The 17,890-nt window shown below is 56.6% G+C and overlaps 2 protein-coding genes across 2 annotated transcripts; one reads left to right on the forward strand and one right to left on the reverse strand.

The window, feature by feature from the left end:
* The first annotated feature begins 7,309 nt into the window (after positions 1–7,309).
* On the forward strand, positions 7,310–10,409 carry MFAP4 (microfibril associated protein 4). Its single transcript, XM_036073481.2, has 6 exons — positions 7,310–7,366; positions 7,639–7,717; positions 7,978–8,132; positions 8,604–8,700; positions 8,788–8,970; positions 9,361–10,409. Exons 1-6 carry the CDS (start codon positions 7,361–7,363, stop codon positions 9,606–9,608), a joined length of 768 nt encoding a protein of 255 aa, XP_035929374.1. The 5' UTR covers positions 7,310–7,360; the 3' UTR covers positions 9,609–10,409.
* A 118-nt stretch (positions 10,410–10,527) lies between these two features.
* Positions 10,528–15,662, reverse strand: MAPK7 (mitogen-activated protein kinase 7). Its single transcript, XM_036073476.2, has 7 exons — positions 15,476–15,662; positions 14,946–15,182; positions 14,124–14,289; positions 12,451–13,529; positions 11,666–12,345; positions 11,140–11,273; positions 10,528–11,008 (listed from the first exon to the last, which is right to left on the reverse strand). The coding sequence occupies exons 2-7, from the start codon at positions 15,175–15,177 to the stop codon at positions 10,855–10,857; spliced, it is 2,445 nt and encodes an 814-aa protein (XP_035929369.1). The 5' UTR covers positions 15,178–15,182; positions 15,476–15,662; the 3' UTR covers positions 10,528–10,854.
* Positions 15,663–17,890: the final 2,228 nt, after the last annotated feature.

The raw sequence follows: 17,890 nt of genomic DNA on the forward strand, positions 1-17,890 counted from the left end.
AAAACCACTTCAGGCTATAAAAAAGGCTACCGACTGGACAATAAGAAAACAAACAACTTGATTTATAAACGGGCAAAAGGTCTGAACAGACGCCTCACCAAAGAAGACATGCAGGCAGCAAATAAGCATATGAGAAGATGCTCCACGTCCTATGTCATCGGGGAATTGCAAATTAAAACAACAACACTACACACCTACTAGAGGGCAAAAGTCCAAAACACTGACACCATCAAATGCTGGCAAGGATGTAGAGCAACAGGAACTCTCATTCATCGCTGGTGGGAGTGCAAGGGGGTGCAACCACTTGGGAAGACAGTTCATCAGTTTCTTACATAACTAAGCATACTCTTATCATGTGATCCAGCAATCACACCCCTTGGTATTTGCCCAAATATAGCAGCTTTATTCACAGTTGCCAAAACTTGGATGCAACCGAGATGTCCTTCAGCAGGTGAATGGATAAACTGGGGTACCTCCAGATAATGGGCTATTATTCAGTGCTAAAAAGGAATGAGCTATCAAGCCATAAAAGACATGGAGAAACCTTAAATGCATATCACTAAGTGAAAGAAGCTCCTCTGGGAAGGCTACATACTGTATGATTCCAATTATATGATATTATGGAAAAGGGAAAACTATGGAGACAACAGAAAGATCTGTGGTTGCCGGGGCGGGGGGCAGGCTACGAATCAGTAGAGCACAGAGGATGAGGATTCTTAGGGCAGTAAACTATTTTACATGATACTTTAATGGGGGGATGCCGTTATACATCCATCCAAACCCACAGAATGTACAACACCGACAGGGCGCCTGGGTGGCTCAGTCGGTTGGGCAGCCGAATCTTGGTTTTGGCTGGGGTCATGATCTCGGGGTCCTGGGATCAAGCCTGGTGTCGGTCGGGCTCCATGCTGGGCAGGGAGTCTGCTTGAGGATATTCTCTCTCCCTCTCCCTGTGCCCCTCCCTCCACTGATGTGCAGTCTCTCTCTCTCAAATAAATAAATAAATCTTAAAAAAAAAAAAAAGAATGTACAACACCGAGAGGGAATCCTAATGTAAACTATGGACTTTTGGTGATGATGATGTGTCAATGTAGGTCTATCCATTGTCATAAATGTCCCACTCTGCTAGGGGATGTTGATTGCAGGGGAGGGGGAATATAGGAAACCTCTGTACCTTCCTCTCAGTTTTGCTGTGAGCTTAAAAGTCCTCTAAAAAAACAAAGACTAGGGGCGTCTGGGTGGCTCCGTCAGTCAAGCATCAGCCTTCGGCTCGGGTCATGATCTCAGGGTCCTGGGATCGAGCCCCGCATCATGATCAGGGCCCCTGGGATGGAGCAGGGAGCCTGCTTCTCCCTCTCCCTCTGCCCCTCTCCCTGCTTGTGCTCTGTCAAATAAATAAATAAATAAATAAATAAATAAATAAATAAATAAAATCTTTGAAAAAATAAAAATTAAAAAAATAATAAAAAATAAAGGCTATTTTTTTAAAGGCACAATTGTTGAACCGTACACTTACAACGGGTAGATTTTATGATATGTAACTTATACCTCCCAATAAACCCTTAAAACAAGAAGGAACTGGAAAATAAAAATAACATGAAAGCTAATTTTTTAGTCAATAGGAATGTTGGACCTGAAGGGTGTGTTCCAGAAATCAGAATTAAAAACACAGAGATGGAAAATGTCAGGCAAAAAATAAGAACAAATAAGGATTGATTTGGGAGATTCAGCATCCAACTAATAAAATTATCAGAAAGAGCACAGAGGGGTGCCTGACTGGCTCAGTCCGTGGAGCATGAGACTTTTGATCTCGGGGTCATAAGTATATGTATAATGTTGCGTGTAGAGACTGGTTAAAAATAAAATCTTTAAAGCTTAAAAAAAAAAGAGAGAGAGAGAACAGAGAAAATGGAGAAGAAGAAAGCAGTTAAAGAAGGGGTAATAGGGCCGCACATTCTCAGAATGAGGACACAGCCTCCAGTGTGGAAGGGCCCCCAAGTGGCCACACAATGAACCGGAAAAGACCCACCCCCAGAAACACCAGGGTGGGGACTGCTGTTTTGCAATAAAGGACTTTTCAGCGCTCTTTTTTTCCAACTCTGTGCATGCATTCATTTATTTTAAAAAACAAAAAAACCAACCTTTTATCTGTATGCTTTGCCTGTTTGCCTGGGATGCGGCATGCACATCTCTCACACATTAAAATAAAATCAAGTACCCAAGTTACATAAATCCCAGGTGGTAAACAGGAGACAGAAGATCGAGTCTCAACATACCCTAACTCCAAAGGCCTCAGGGTCAGCTTCAAACTTCAATACCCTCCCCCTCTCCAACCTGCTGAGCTCCATCCACTGAACTTGCCCCAAACTACCCAAAAAAGTAGGGACAGACACAAAATCCCTCCTCATTTCGCCCTTTACAAAGAAGGAAAATATGGGGAGTGAGAGACGTGTCCCCCACCGCGAAAGCTCATGCTGGATCGTGGACCCCGAGCCAGCCACCACCTCTTCTCACCATGACCTTCTTCTCTGCCCCCACCCCCCTTTCTTTGTCACTACTTGTCATCATTTCACTTGTCACTATTTTCCCTCTCTAGCTCCAGGAGAGTTGAAGGTGTGTCTGCTCCCTACTGCCTATAGAGGGGTTAAAGGGTGCTGGATGTGTCCTAGTAGGTGCTCAAGGGACACATCCTGGTCCGGCCGGTAGCCCCGAGGGCCCCGTCCTCTTCCCAACAGCCCCCACCCCCCACCCCCACCCCCGCCTCCTGCTGCAACAGCAGCCTGTTTCAGCCAGTGTCTCTCCTAGCAAACAGCTTCATCCTTCTGGGAGCCCCCTCACTTGGGTTGGGGGCCACCCCTTCTCCCCTCCTTGAGTTCCCTTTGAAAACTCTCCTCCTCAGCGGTTTCTGGCTCAGCTGAAGGCGGGGTGAGGAGCAGAGGGGCAGTTAGGAAAGGTCAATGGGGGGCGCCTGGGTGGCTCAGATGGTCAAGCATCTGCCTTCAGCTCGGGTCATGATCCCAGGGTCCTGGGATCGAGCCCCACATCCGGCTCCTGGCTCAGCGGGGAGGCTGCTTCTCCCTCTGCCTCTCCCCCTGCTCGTGCTCTCTCTCTCTCTCTCTGTATCTCTGTGTCTCCAATGGGGAGATGATGCTGGCCCAGCACCTGCAGAGACAGCAGGGAGGTCTTGTCTTCAGCTGTTGTCTAAGACATTCCACAGGCTGCTGGGCTTTTAGGACGAAACCAAAGTAAGAGCTTGGGGCAATCAGGGTCCTGGCAAGAAACAAAGGCAGTCTAGGCTGTTTTGTCTCGTTAGTAAGGAATTTAATGAGGGGACTACTTACTTGGGTGTGGGCATTAAGGAAGCCAGCATGGGATGCTGGAGCACCCTGGGAAGAGCAATGGGGGAGGGGGGCTTACCATCCCAGGCTGCAGGGGTAAGGGGAGGAAATGGAGGTATAGGGGTCAGTGAAGGGGGTTAGGGCAGCAGCTGTAATTGGAGGCGGGCACAGCCATTGCTGAAACTGCAGTCCTGGGAATGATAGGAGCCAGGGAGAGACACCCCACCCTCTCTCTTCCTGCTGGTGCCTCCCATCGGCCAAATCCAGCCAGAAGCCAGGGGCCATGGGAACGCGCATCGCCACAAGAGCAGGACAGAGAAAGATGGGGTAGAGAGGCAAATGCCAAGTGGGCAGGCAAGTGACCCAAGCCAAGGCCAGTGGGACGGGTGCTCCCCACCTCCGGGAACCTGGCTCTCAAGCAAAGACATGGCCTGTCCAGTGAGCAGCATCACCCTGACAGACTGTCCCCACTACGAGACCACCACGGAGGACCTGCCTCCCAGAGGCTCGGGGCAGCCTCCGCTCCCGCCCGCCCCCCCAGTCAAGCTAGTTCTCCACAACTCCCAGGCCCTGCAAGCCTCCCAACAGAATTGGTCAGAGTTGGCATCTGCTGGCAGTGAAAAGGCCCTAATACAAACATCTTCACCCCTGAGAGGGGGGATCTTTTTCAAACAGATCACGGGCAGAGAAAAGCAATTGCCCAGAGTGCAGATCCAAGCTGAGGGTTTTGCAGCCCGAGCCCGAGCCAATAGGACTCAGCACTGTGCTTGCAAAGTCACCACCAACCAGCCAGAGAACCTAGAAGCCAGACGCCTCTGGGGTCACCACCACCCCAAGAGTGAGTTCTGCATTCTCCTGCCTCTTATATTGGTTATCTCCCAAAAATGAAGCCCAGGGTAATGCATTGGATTGGCTACTCCAAGGTCACGTGTCTTCAACAGACCTGCAAGCAAGCCTGGGAGAGCAAGCACCTGCCTTCCAGTTGAGGGGGGGAACCCCAAACACGGGAAGTTTCCCACCACGGGCAGCCAATAAATATGTCCACTGACTAATCCATGTAGTTTTTCCGTATGTCAGAGTATTTCCTTCAGACAGCATCTTCAAGGAGGTGTTCCTGACTCTTGGGCTGTGTTACCAAACCTCTTTCTTTCCCTGAAGAGTTAAACCAAATCTCGAGAACACCCAGCGAACAGACTGCTTGCTTTGCCACACCTACATACGTTCCTGTGTAGTTAGAGAAAAAAAAAAACCAACTGATAGGCAAAATCTGATTGATCCCTCATTGCTTCATTCTCTCTTCTGTTCCTACATTTGTTTATTAGTTGTATTCTACATGTTTTATTATTTGTTTTGATGACTGATTTTTTTTTTCGTTATTTTCCTATTCGTAGCCAGTGCTAAAATTAGCAGGCATTTGCTGAAAGGAGAGATGTATTAGGATTAGATTCAGCTGTGTGGAACAGGGGACAACCAACAGAGGCTTAAGCTAGATAAAAGTTTCTCTCTCTTCCACGTAAGTGAGGCCTAGGGAAGGGCAGTCCAGAGCTTGGCCTTGGACCCACTCCATGAGGTCCTGAGGGACTCAGATCCTCCCTGAGCACCCTCCGCTATCCTTTTTTCTTTGAGTAATCTCTACCCCCAATGTGCAGCTCGAACTCACGACCCCGAGATCAAGAGTCAGATGCTCTACCAACTGAGCCAGCCAGGCGCACCCACCTTCTACCATCTCTTGATGGGGCCTCATCCTCACTCTACAAGGTGGCGGCTGGAGCTCCAGCCATCGTGCCCAGCAACCGGACAACCCAGCAGGAAGAAGGCAGAATAGCTCCCCACCTTTACAAAACTTACCGTTTGCAGCTTCTTGGCCAAAATTCAGACATGTGGCCCCACCGATGGAGGCTGGACAATCAGCCGCACCACTTAGGACCCCAGGAAATCGGGTATCGCGATGCCAGCAACTATCTCTTCCACAGACGAGGATAAAAATCACACGGAAGACAATCCATTCGTGTAAGGAGCAATCGCGAGGTTTCTGATGATGAGATGGCTCGTATTTATCAGTTACTGATCGTAGGCATAGTTGTGTGCTGTAGGTTATGTAGTCCTTCATCCTTACCCCAGCCCTTTGGAGGAGATACTGTGACTATCCACATTTTACAGAGGGGGAAACTGAGGCACGGAGAGGAGAGAGAACTTGTCCGAGGCCCCCCAGCTAGCGGGCGGCACAGCCTGGATTTGAACGCTGGCAACCGGGCTCCAGAATCCCCAGGACATGCCACAACTATGGAGGCAGACAACTGTTACCGGCAATTACAGAACCAAGTCACGAAAGCCGCCTGGGCTCATGCGAGGGGCTTATTGACTTAGAGGTGACGTGAGCCAGAGCCACTTTCTTTCTTTGTGCCTCTGGATACTTCATTTGCTCATCCATTCCACAGAGGTGCTGGCACAATGTTACGTTTGCAACCAAGTGTCTAATGCCTGTGTTTGCCACTCCTCAGGGGCGGAAACTGGATCCCCCGCAGCCAGCACAAAGTAGGTGCTCAAAAGACATTTGATCTGTGAATCAGTGCGCGTGCCAGGCTCCGGGATGTGCGCGAAGTGTGCAGGAATGACGCTGACCCTGCCCATTTGCACTCACAGCCAAGCAGAGATGACCAATAGGTGGGCCCCCCGGGGAACAACTGAGCAGGCAAAGGCGGGGGCGGGGGGGGGGGTGCTCCACGGCGAGAAATCTGGTGTGGCTAGATTGTACTTTATGAGTCACAAGCAGTCTGGGATAAGGTCCCTACGGCAAGCCTAAGCCAGACTTAAAATTCCTCTCAAGTCCAAGGTGAGAAGCTGAGCCTCAGCCCCGAGGCCGCGGAGAGCCACCAGAGACTTTAAGCAGGTGATTGACGGAGCAGCCGTCTAGAAAGATTGTTCTGGCAGCCTGTGCAGAGGATGGATGGAGGGGAAGAAAAAAGAAGCAGGGACGTCCACGAAGGGGTTGGGGACAATGAGCACCCTGAGAGGGTTCTAAGGAGGCCTGGAAGCTAAGTGAGGAGAGGAGCAGACGGGCCTCAGGGCAGGTTGGGAGGTGGACAGGAGGGCACCCTGGCTCGGTGGGGGCAGGAGGCAAGAGGTGGGCTTTCAGGGCTGAGAAAATGGGACACTACTTAAGAGGGGTCTAGTGGGGAGTCTGAGGGGCAGGTTGAGAGAAGGAAGGGGGGTGGGGTGAGGTGAAGAGAAGGGAGAGAGGCCCCCAGCTCGCAGCTATGCGAGCCAGACACATCACCGGGGGAACTCTGCGGGAGGGGAAAGGAGGGGGCCTGAGGGGCCAGAGCAAGGGGGGCTGGAGAGGGGCCCTGGCTTGAGCTGGGGCAGACAGCAGTTGGACGCCTGCAGGCTGTGCTCACGCCTCAGAAATGTCCCAGCCCTGCCAGGAGCCTGCCTGGCCCCCGCTGCCCCTATCCCCCTCCAGCCCCAGACAGGCTCCCACATCAGGAGCTCTGAGGCGGCCTCCCCAGCCTTCTGCTCCCCCAGAATGGGCCTCCCCCTCCCCAGAACCCAGGCATACCCACGCCCTCCCCACCACTCCTTAGCCTTCCCCCAAAGGCTGATGAAACACAGGCCAGGGGAGGAGAAAATAAAGACATCGTGGGGGGGAGGGAGGGGGGCATGAGGAAGCAGAGGATGGGCTGGGGGTGCCAGGGCATCCACAGGTCCAGGGGGCGGGTGGTAGAGGGGCTCCAGGGAGTCGTGTGACTCAGCAGGGAGTGAACGTCCCCAGTGCTCTGCCCCTGACAGGCCTAATGAGACGCAGGTGGTCCCCTGGCCCGGGCCCCACCTCCCCCCGGCCCCCCTAACTTGTGGAAGCAGATGCCAGTTCAGTGCCGTGGGAGGGGAGAGGGGGGCTCTGCAGCGACAGGGGGCGGGGCCAGGGCGGCTGGCCAGGGCCCAGCACATAACTCTGGGCGGGTGCAGTCTGGGGCTCCGTCTGGGGTAGCAGACACCCTGCCGCTGTGAGCTCAACTGGCAGCATGAAGGTACCGGGCCTGGGGCTGGGGGACTCGCGGCACCGGGGACCCTTACCGGAGGGGGGGCTGTGAACTCCCAAACTATGAGGGCCCCGAGCCTGTCCCGGACAGTGGGGTTTCTCAGACATGGAAAGAGGGGCCGGAGGGCAGAGAAGGGGTGCCCGGCAGGGGGTGGTTTGCACCAGGGACAAGTGCAGCGAACGCAAGGGGTCTGGGGCTCTGGGGCTGGCCGGGGGCGCGGGGGGGCGGTGCAGTGAGGTGACCCTGTTGTCCTGTCCCAGGCCCTCCTGGCCCTGCCGCTGCTGCTGCTTCTCTCCACGCCCCCCTGCGCCCCCCAGGTCTCCGGGATCCGGGGAGATGGTAAGCCTGGCCGACAGGCTGGGGGAAGAGAGGTTCCTCCAAGCCCTCGTTTCTGGGAGGCAGGCTTCAGGGCTGAGCCCCTGCAGGATGCCATCCCCGCCTCCTCTCTACCACGGGGCAGGTGGCAACGAAGCTGGAGCACCCCCCTGGAGGAAATCTCAAGTTATTGGGACCCCAGGGAGGGAGGCAAACGGCAGGGCGCTGAGGGGCCGGTCGCGCCTCGGTCCCCGTCTCCTCACCGTCCCTGCCCCCGCCCCCAGCTCTGGAGAAGTCTTGCCTTCAGCAGCCCCTGGACTGCGACGACATCTACGCCCAGGGCTACCAGGCGGACGGCGTGTACCTCATCTACCCCTCAGGCCCCAGCGTGCCCGTGCCTGTCTTCTGTGACATGAGCACCGAGGGCGGGAAGTGGACGGTGAGTGGGCGGAGGGAATGGAGGCCCGGTTCTGGTCCCCGCTGTGGGACCAAGCTCCACCTCCGTGCACTTCAGTTTCTCCATCTCTAAACCGGGGCTCACGACACCCACAGCAGAGTTTGGGAGTTGAGACCATGGCTGCACTCTAGGTGCCTGAGGCAGGTCAGCACCTGCACCCTCACAGTAATCCTGGGGGACAGGTATGCTTTCCGGAGGACCCGAAACCCAGGGAGGTGAAGTAATTCGCCCAAGGTCACACAGCCCACCCTGGCACTCTAGAACCACCGTCCCCCTCACCTTTCCCTGGCGCCCAGGAGCTGCTCGCTGAGGGGCCTGGGGCCGGCGTGGGCCTTGTTTTAGGCGCCAGCTCAGTCTTTCAACAAAACCCCCTCAGCATCACAGGGTCCATGCCTGGGTGAGGCTTCCGCCCCCTGGACTCTTGATCACCCAGGCCTATCCTCTCTGCTCCAGGTCTTCCAGAAGAGATTCAATGGCTCAGTGAGTTTCTTCCGGGGCTGGAACGACTACAAGCTGGGCTTTGGCCGCGCCGACGGGGAGTACTGGCTGGGTAAGGTGGGGCCGGGGGCGGCCCTTGGGCCGGGGGCTGCCCCGAGCCAGGGCTCTGCTGACCAGCTGCCCCTCCCCTGCCCCCCAGGGCTGCAGAACCTGCACCTCCTGACGCTGAAACAGAAGTACGAGCTGCGAGTGGACCTGGAGGACTTTGAGAACAACACGGCCGCGGCCAAGTACGCTGAATTCTCCATCTCGCCCAACGCGGTCAGTGCGGAGGAGGACGGCTACACCCTCTACGTGGCAGGCTTCGAGGACGGCGGGGCAGGTATCCCCGGCTGCGGGCCTAACGAGAGGCCGTCGGGGGAGAAGGCAGGGCTGGCACTGCCCGCTGGGCCCCCCCTCCCCCGCCGGCCCCCTCCAGGCCCCTCCCTCCCCCTCGCGGCCTGGAGGGGCCGTGCTGGCTCCCACCCAGCTCGGGCCTGGGCCCCCGGAGAAGCTGCGTCCGCTCACTCCGGGCAGCCCTGTGAGGAGCGGCTGCTTCTCTTCATGCACAAGCACAGCTACCCGACGGCCAGTTCGGGGAGGGCGCCCCATCCCGCCAGGCTGCCACGTGACATCGCTCATGGCATCACTCCTGCCTGTCACCCCCATCCCTGCCAGCTTGGGGGCCCAGCTCCCCGCCTCAGCAGCCCCATCCCTCCTTCCCTCTTGCCAGGTGACTCCCTGTCCTACCACAGCGGCCAGAAGTTCTCCACCTTCGACCGGGACCAGGACCTCTTTGTGCAGAACTGCGCAGCCCTCTCGTCGGGAGCCTTCTGGTTCCGCAGCTGCCACTTCGCCAACCTCAACGGCTTCTACCTGGGTGGCTCCCACCTCTCCTACGCGAATGGCATCAACTGGGCCCAGTGGAAGGGCTTCTACTACTCCCTCAAGCGCACCGAGATGAAAATCCGCCGGGCCTGAGGGGCTGGCCCCCATCAGGCCCCAAGCCGCCCCTGGCCGCTCCGGGTCTCCACGAGTGCTCCCTCTGCACCCCGGCCCCACCCGCCCCTGCCCGCTGCTCTCTAAGCACCTGCTTCCCGCAGGGGGGCCTTGTGGCTCTAGCCCCAGTGGGTCCTGTCACACCCAGCGTGTCCACCTCAAAGCCAGGCCTCTGTTGCCCTCACCCACGGCTATGCGGCCTGCAGCCTTCCCAGCCTCCCCTGAAAGGCGCAGCTGTCCGGCCTGGACCTGACTGGGCTCCACGAGACTCTTCCTTGCCTCTGCCCTCCCCCCAAGGCGGAGAGCCGGGAGCCGCTCTCCGAGGCTGTGGGCTCGTGATCCACCTCAGCCAGCTTCCTTGCTGTGGACTCCTCCGTCTGGAACCCCCCTAGCGTGCTAGACTGGGCTGGCATAGTCTGACCAATACCCATGGCGTGTGCCAGGCCACAGGCCAGTAACCCCCCCGCCATGTCCTCAGCCTCCCTCCCATCAACTCATTCCCCAGTGGTGAGCACAATGGACCCCCAGCCCCACCTCACGGTCCTCCTCCGCTGCCCCCTCCCGCCTGCCCCAGGCCCCCAAAGCTCAATGCCAAAACCGTATTTCACACAGCTACTGCACGCTACTCTAAAACAGCTCCAACCGAGGTAGGCATAGCTACGCGGTCCCCCCACTCACCCCAGGGCTGAGGTCTGACCATGTGGGGGGACAGAGGACAACCTCTGTGGGGCTGGAAGGAGGTGGGGAGTGAAGAGCTCAATAAAACCTCAGGATCTAAACGAACTGCTTTGGCTGTTGTGCGTGCAAATGTGTTTGCTTGACCCCCAAATGTGAGGACCCGGCTCCTCCTTGCTCCCCTTATGACAACACCCTGCCCTCAACTCCAAAAACACAACTAGAGTTAGGCACTAAAGGGAACCTTATATTTCACAGGCCTCATCTGGATGACAAAAAGATCGTGTCACAATATTAATGTAATAACGATAATAATAATAAAAAAAATACAATACTGAAAAGGATCGCTCAGGGAGTAGAGGTTTCCTGATCCTGCCATGGCTTGGTGGTGGCTCAGGTGGCTGCTTAAGGCTGCAGAGTGTGTCTGAGATGAACCTGCAGAATCATCGAAGCTGAGCTTCCACGGCTGGGCCCAGGGGTCCAGCCCTTGGAAACGTTCCTGTGAGTCTTGTAGCTGCGTCCGCCCCTGGCAGCAAGGCACAGGCTGTGGGCCTCAAGGCTCCTGGAGGTCCGGCAGGTCAGCCAGCAGCATCGGGGAGTCCATCTGGATCTCACGCTGCAGGGACTCAATGTCGGCAGGGTTCATGCCGTGGCCCTCCAGCCAGTCAGCAAGCAGGGAAGCCGAGAGGGAGGCTGAGTCGGCCTGGCTGCAGGGAGAGTGGAAGGGAGAGGCACTGTGAGCCTAGGCTGGCTCCTTGCCCATCCCACAGGCAGGCTCCTGCTGCACCTGGAAACCCTACCCACGGGCCCATTCCAGAAGCGTGGTCCAGCATCTTACCCATCCTGTGGCCCGTCAGCCACGCCCATGTCAAAAGACTGGTTTAGGAACTCCTCCAGATCAAAGCCAACACCATAGCCGGCCCCACTGCCCTTTGGAGTGCCTGAGAAGACCGGGGGCAGGGGGTCCTCCACCTGCAACGGATGATGACAGGTTACAAGCCAGGCACTACCAAGAGCAAAGAGAGGTCTGCAAGTCTGTCCCAATGCTCCCAGGGACTCTGCGGGAGAGCTGCGGGTGACAGCACCAGCCTGGCCAGTCACTGGGCGCTGGTCGAGGGCCCGTCTCCAGCCCACGTGCTTCCTAGGAAGCATCTTACTTGTCTCCCAACGACCTGTTCGTTGGCACTGTGCTCCTTCTAAGAGCAAGAGAACAAGTTCAGAGATAAAGGCCCATCTGCCACTCAGTTCTCACGGAATAAAGAGACACCACAGCCTCTCCCACCCCCCCGCCCCTGCCAAACAGCAAGGACTTCCTAAACCCATGTTCCCAGGGCCCTGATCCAGGTGTCTTCACAGCCTCTCACCTGAGACTTGGACAGCTGCTGAGTCACCAGGTTCACATCGGGTGATTCTGAGGTGGAGGGTTGAGGGGCCCCTCCGGGGTCCGGAGGGGGTGGGCCAGATGGGAAGTAAGGCAGAACACCAACAGCACTGGGGCCAGGCACCCCGGGGGGTGGCACAAGCGACTGGGGGGCCAGGAGGCTAGAGGTGGCAGTCTGGAGTGGAGGAGGGCCAGGGACGGGCCCAGGAGGGCTGGCCGGGTGGGGAGTGGGGCCAGGGGGTGGGCAGGCGGGCTGCGGGGCAGGACCAGGGGTGGAGCCTACGGGTTGTGCTGGGGGGCCAGCAGGAGGACTGCTGGGCTGGGCTGGGCTGGGTGTTGGGACCGGGGCGTGGGCTGGCGCAGGGGCTGGGGTTGGGGCTGGCGCAGGGGCTGGCGTGGGGGCTGGGGGCCGGGCCATGCGAGTCCAGCGCTCCAGCAGGCTGCGATCATTGTCACTGAGCACCAACCCTGCCAGGGGATCAGTGGAGGGGCCCCCAGAGGTCCCGGCCCCCCGCTCCTTGCGCTCCCGCTCCTGCCGCCGCTTCTCCCGCTCCTTGGCTCGCTCCTGCCGCCTCCGCCGCTTCTCCTCCCGCTCCCGCTGGCGCTCCTGGGCGGTCACCGGCTTCCGAGGCTCAGGAGCTTCCAGAGGAGCGCTGGGGCCATCTGCAGAGAGTTGGCAGGGGGAAGGTAAGAGTCTGTGGCCTGTCCAAGCTGGGAGTACCCCTCTGCAACCCCACTCCCTGGCCGGCCACTGCCTCCGCAAGGCACCTCTGAGCCGGCTCCGCAAGGACTTGAGTAGCGCAGCTTTGAGGGCCGCCTTGGTGTTGTCTGAGATGGCACCCTCCTTCTTGGGAGGAGCTGGTTCACTGGCTGGCAGGGGCGGCTGCAGGGTCAGGTCAATGGTGTCAGGTGCAGGGCCGGGACACGGTGGTGGAGCTGGTGGAGGTGACTCCATGGCACAGTCCCCACTGGGAGCCCAGGGACTGGGCATCTCAACATCAGGGCAGCCAGGCTCACTGGCCACAGGCTGCAGGGAAGGCTGGAAGCGGATCTGCTGGCGGATGCCCTCACGTCGTGCGTGGAAGTCCTCAATCTCAGCCACTATGGCCTCTTTAATGCGCTCCCGGGTGAGCGCTTCACGGTCAAAGGCAAAATCAAAAGGCGGGGCACAGTCAGGCTCATCGTCAGGGTCATGGTACTTGGCCAGGAAGGGGTGGCGAAGGGCAGCAGCTGCGGAGATGCGGGCGCTGGGCTCGAAACGCAACATGCGCCCCAGCAGGGACAGGGCCTGGCGGTCGGCACCTGGGTACACCGTCTCCCAGGGCACAGGCTGACGGGGTGGCAGGCTCTGGATGTAGGCCCGCACCCTCTCAGCCCCCACAGCCTGGATCACAGCCGGCGATGGGGTGCCCAGCACCATCATGATCAGCTGCAGTTGGTGTACATAATTTTTGCCTGGGAAGAGTTGGCGCCGGGCCAGCATCTCACCGAAGATGCAGCCCACAGACCACAGGTCGATGGCCTGCGTGTACTGGTGCAGCGAGAGCATGAGCTCAGGAGCACGGTACCAGCGTGTGGCCACGTACTCAGTCATGAAGTACTGGTGTTCAGCGGGCGAGGTGCACAGGCCACGGGCCATGCCGAAGTCACCAATCTTGAGCTCACAATTCTCATTCACCAACAGGTTGGAGGGCTTGAGGTCGCGGTGGATGACCTGAGCCGAGTGCATGTACTTGAGGCCCCGGAGCAGCTGGTACAGGAAGTAGCGCACGTGCTCCAGAGTGAGTGGCTGGGAGGAGTGGATGATCTGGTGCAGGTCGCTCTCCATCAGGTCCAGGACCACATAGCTAGAGGGGACAAGAAAGACAGGCATGGCTACCTTGCCCACGCGCCAGCCTCACTACACGCTCCCAGCTCGACAGGTAATGGCCTCGTCTTTGCATTCTGCACGGGCCAACGGCAGGTATGAAGATTCTAGATTTTCTCCGTTTCCATGAACTTAAGTGAAATCACTTTTCTCTCTAGATCTAGTCTCCCCATCAAAGAAAAGATGAGGCTGGACTAAACCAAGGCTGACCAACAGATTTAGTTTTAGGGCCATCTCCATTGTTTGGCATGGCTGCCTGAAAGACTGGGAAAACTATGAAGGCTTGCCCATTTTTTGTAAGAAAGTGCTCTATAACTGACCGGGGATATCTGCTATGAGAGTAGAAGAGTGCGGTTACTGTATGAACGTCCTACATGCGCCATCCTACGTACCAAGATTCTATAAAACAGCAGCATCTGCCTCTTCTCAAGCAACCAGTTGTCCCTGGCAAAGCCCTAAGGGACAATGGTCTGGAATCACGGGAATTTTCCCAGCCTGCCTTACATTAGGTTCAGCTGCCCTTCAGAAACTTCAGGTCCCACCTCTGCCTTCCTTTCCTATCCCTGCTCCTTACACAGATTTGAACTCGCCATAGGGCACGGTGGGCCTCAAGATGTCCTTGATGGCGATGATGTTGTCGTGCTTGAAGTGTTTGAGGATCTTCAGCTCCCTGAGGGTCCGCTTGGCGTTGGTGACCACATCAAAAGCGTTAGGGATCTTCTTAATGGCCACCTGCTGGCCTGGGGAGCAGGGAAAAGGCAGATACCATGAGGTAGCTCAGAATAGCTGCAGATTGGCAAAACGCCCCTTTCAACATCTCTCTTCTAGAATGCAGTTACCATACACTGAATGACCACCATCATATAGCAAGGACCTACTACGTGCCAAGCACTTTACGGACGTTATCAGATTTTCCCTTCACACCTACCCTGAGGCAGATACTAACCATTCAAAGTTGGGAGATGACAAAACCCTGGCTCAGCAACTTGCTGGGGGCTGCACAGCTAGTTAGTGGTACCGTCTTGACTCTAAAGCCTGTGCTCATTCTACCCCCCTGCACTCTCTATCTCAGACCTCGCCCATCCCACCACCAATTCCTTGCACCAGTCTCTGGCTCCAGAATACATTTCTCCTTTAGAAACCAAAGATAGAATCTCCATTCTGGTCTAACTGGAACTGTCATTTTTCTAAGGAAATAAGCACCAGCACCATGGCAGTTTCAGAGAACTATGCCCAACGCAGAGCCTGGCACCCAAAGGCACCTAACCAGTATTTGTTGCCTTGAACCAGATTTTAGATCCCAGCTTTCCTTCCTGGCTGCTTGAGAGGGGCCAGGTTTCTCACTCTCCGGGACCGGCTTCCACATCCCTAAGCGGTGCACGACAGGGAGGCTCACCGGTGAGACGGCGGCGCGCAGAGGACACCACGCCATAGGCCCCGTTGCCTATGGTCTCGATAATCTCGTACTCGTCCCCCACGTCAAAGGTCACGTCGAAGGAGCGGGCTTTGAGCAGGGCCAGGTTCTTGGCCGCTACACAGGCAGCGGTGTTGGTGGGTTCCGCCTTCACCGGCCCGGGGGGCTCCGCAGAGCCGTCCTCGCCTTCTTCCTCCTTCAGGGGTTCAGCCATGGCGTCTGCGTGGAGACGCTGGTGAGGAGCGGCCCGCCTCCCCCGCCAGGCCTCAGTTTCCCCTCTGTGAGGCTGGGGAGCAGGACCAGGGAATTTCCAAGTTCCCTAAGCCGATGGGGGCCGGAGAGGGAGCGAAAGAGAGCGGCTGGCACGTCGTAGTCTTCCCACACCCGGACCTGGAACCCACAGCTCAGGTCCAGTGTGGAACGCAGGGTGGGAGGTGGGGGAGGCGCCGCCAGGCGCGGTCCAGGAAGAAAGGGAGGGGCGGGGCACTTCGCTTTTCCCTGTCAACACTCACCGAATGGTGCCTCACTCCGACGCCTCCTCCAGGCCTTCGGAGGTCGCCGGCGCTCCCCGCCTCCCCGGGCTCCCGTCCCCAGTGGAGAGGTACTCCAAGAGTCGCTCGCTCACTTGTTCAAGGCCGCCGCCAACACCTCAGCGTCGCGCTGTACCCCGCCGGTTCCCCCGCCCCGCCTCCCCAGACCACGCTCCTTCCAGCCTCTGGCCAATCGCTGGGCGGTCTCTGCGGAGGTTCCCACCCCTTCGACTTGCTGCGTCCAATCCGAGATCACCGGCAGAGGAAGCCACGCCTCCGCCCGCGCGCGCCTGCGCGCGCGCGCCGCTCTCCAGCCCGCCCGCGGGAGCCGCCCAAAGGGCGCTCGGCGCTTTGCAGGCTCTCCGCCCCGCTCAGTCTTCTGACGCATGCGCGCTAGCTGTCCCAGGAGCCGCGCGAATGGAAGGCAACGCCCCCGTGCGTGCTTGCGCACCGCCATCCACAAGTTTGACTGCCGCTGGTCCCGGGAGTTCGGAAGGGCTCAGGTGCGTGGATCTGTTACCTTGTCGGCTGGCTCATGAAATCCCCCTCCTTCAGGCCCCTGTTCTCCTGTCAGTCCCATCGCCCGAGGAATGATGCACCACCCCCTTATTTTCCCGATCGGTCCCGGGAGCCCGGCTCTGGTAATACGCCACCCCAAGTAGACGGATCCGAGGCGTCCAACCACAGAGACCCTGGGCCTCCGTGATTCTAGAGCGCCGGCCTGAAGCCGCCACTGACTTCCGGTGGCTGGTCCTCCGCACAGCTTCCGGCGTCCCTGGGCTTCAGCTCGGGTTTTCCAGGCCTCCGGCGTGTTCCCTCCACTTGGTGGCTCAGTCTCAGTCCAGAGCCCGTAGTCCATTCGTAGAGTAAATATTTATCGAGCACCGTCCCTTAAAAGACCAGTGCTGAGGAGGCAGCGGTGACACGGGGAGGCAGTAGGAACCTGGTGGGGAGGAAAGGTTTTCAGCAGGGAGCTCGAGGTCGTGCCGGTAAGGAAGAGCGTTTGCAGTTGGGACACCAAAAGTGGCAGTTTTCACCAAGTGACAAGAGAAGGAAGGGCTCTGGAGCTGGGGAGACGAGTAGGCAAAGGTACGGAGACCGAGAGGAAGAGGAACGCAGGCTCTGCAGGTTCTTTCTTTGCCCTGGAATAATGACCGGTGGGTGGAACCCAATAGACTCTGAGCGCCAGATCGAGGGTCTATTCCTTACATCACAAACTGGGGGCTGAAAAGTGGATCCAGACCAGAAATGAATTTTGGCAAGCTCACACACTTTTTTAAATTTTTTTTTTTAAGATTTTATTTATTCATTTGAGACACACAGATACAGAGAGAGAGAGAGAGAGAGAGCATGAGCAAGGAGAGAGGCAGAGGGAGAGGGAGAAGCAGGCTCCTCGCTGAGCCAGGAGCCCGATGTGGGGCTCGATCCCAGGACTCGGATCATAACCTGCGCCGAAGGCAGATGCTTAACCATCTGAGTCACCCAGGCGCCTCCCTAAAATTTTGTTTAAAAAAGAAATAAAAATTTTGTGTATATTTTGTTTTGTTTTGTGTATTTTGTTGTGTTTTTGTTTACTTTTCACATGCAGAAAGTTAGACCTAGGTGTATATATAGTTCCATCAGTTTTCACAAATTCAACACCAGTTGTACTGAATTCGGATAAATTATCAGCTGCCCGGAAGCTCCTTCTCTTTTCTAATGGTGACAGTTTCTTTTTGGTAACCCTTTCCCACACTTTTTGGGGCGGGCACTGAATTTTCAGAGGTTTATTGGGATCGTACGTTAAAATGGAAACGTAGATACTGCATTTTTATTTTTTATTTTTTTTATTTTTAAAGATTTTATTTATTTATTAGAGAGAGATTGCGAGAGAGGGAACACAAGCAGGGGGAGTGGGAGAGGGAGAAGCAGGCTTCCCGCTGAGCAGGGAGCCCGATGCAGGGCTCGATCCCAGGACCCTGGGATCATGACCTGAGCCGAAGGCAGACGCTTAACGACTGAGCCACCCAGGTGCCCCGATACTGCATTTTTAAACACTCAAGGAGAAACATATTTATAAATATTAGGTCAGCCTCTGGAAAAACGGCTACCTAATACTTAGACATACAAAGATCATATGGGTGTCCTCAGTTAAGGCTGAACTATAAATTCGTTTCTGATTTTTTTTCCACAGCAGAGCAAAAAGCCAAATAATCTGTTACATGATTTGTATTGAATATTAATCAATAAACCATACTTGGGGAAAGTGAACATTTTCTGTCACTGAGGTCTGAAAATATTTCTTTGATGGCCTTTCTTTATGGGATACAGTAGACAATCTTCCCTAACTGACGTACATGCAGTATAAGGCCCACGGTGACCCTCAGTGTAAGTAGAGGGCCTACAAAAGCAAGGCAC

The sequence above is a fragment of the Halichoerus grypus genome, chromosome 2, assembly GCF_964656455.1.
Source record: "Halichoerus grypus chromosome 2, mHalGry1.hap1.1, whole genome shotgun sequence".
NCBI classification, from domain to species: domain Eukaryota; kingdom Metazoa; phylum Chordata; class Mammalia; order Carnivora; family Phocidae; genus Halichoerus; species Halichoerus grypus.

Excerpts from the sequence above, each read along its gene's own strand:
- MFAP4 (XM_036073481.2), top strand. Across the intron at positions 8,133-8,603 it reads CCGAGGGCGGGAAGTGGACG|GTCTTCCAGAAGAGATTCAA; the intron begins GTGAGTGGGCGG and ends TCTCTGCTCCAG. Across the intron at positions 8,701-8,787 it reads CGACGGGGAGTACTGGCTGG|GGCTGCAGAACCTGCACCTC; the intron begins GTAAGGTGGGGC and ends CCTGCCCCCCAG.
- MAPK7 (XM_036073476.2), bottom strand. The coding sequence starts at position 15,177 with ATGGCTGAACCCCTGAAGGAGGAAGAAGGCGAGGACGGCTCTGCGGAG. Across the intron at positions 14,290-14,945 it reads TGCGCGCCGCCGTCTCACCG|GCCAGCAGGTGGCCATTAAG; the intron begins GTGAGCCTCCCT and ends CCTGCTCCCCAG. Across the intron at positions 13,530-14,123 it reads TATGGCGAGTTCAAATCTGT|CTATGTGGTCCTGGACCTGA; the intron begins GTAAGGAGCAGG and ends TGTCCCCTCTAG.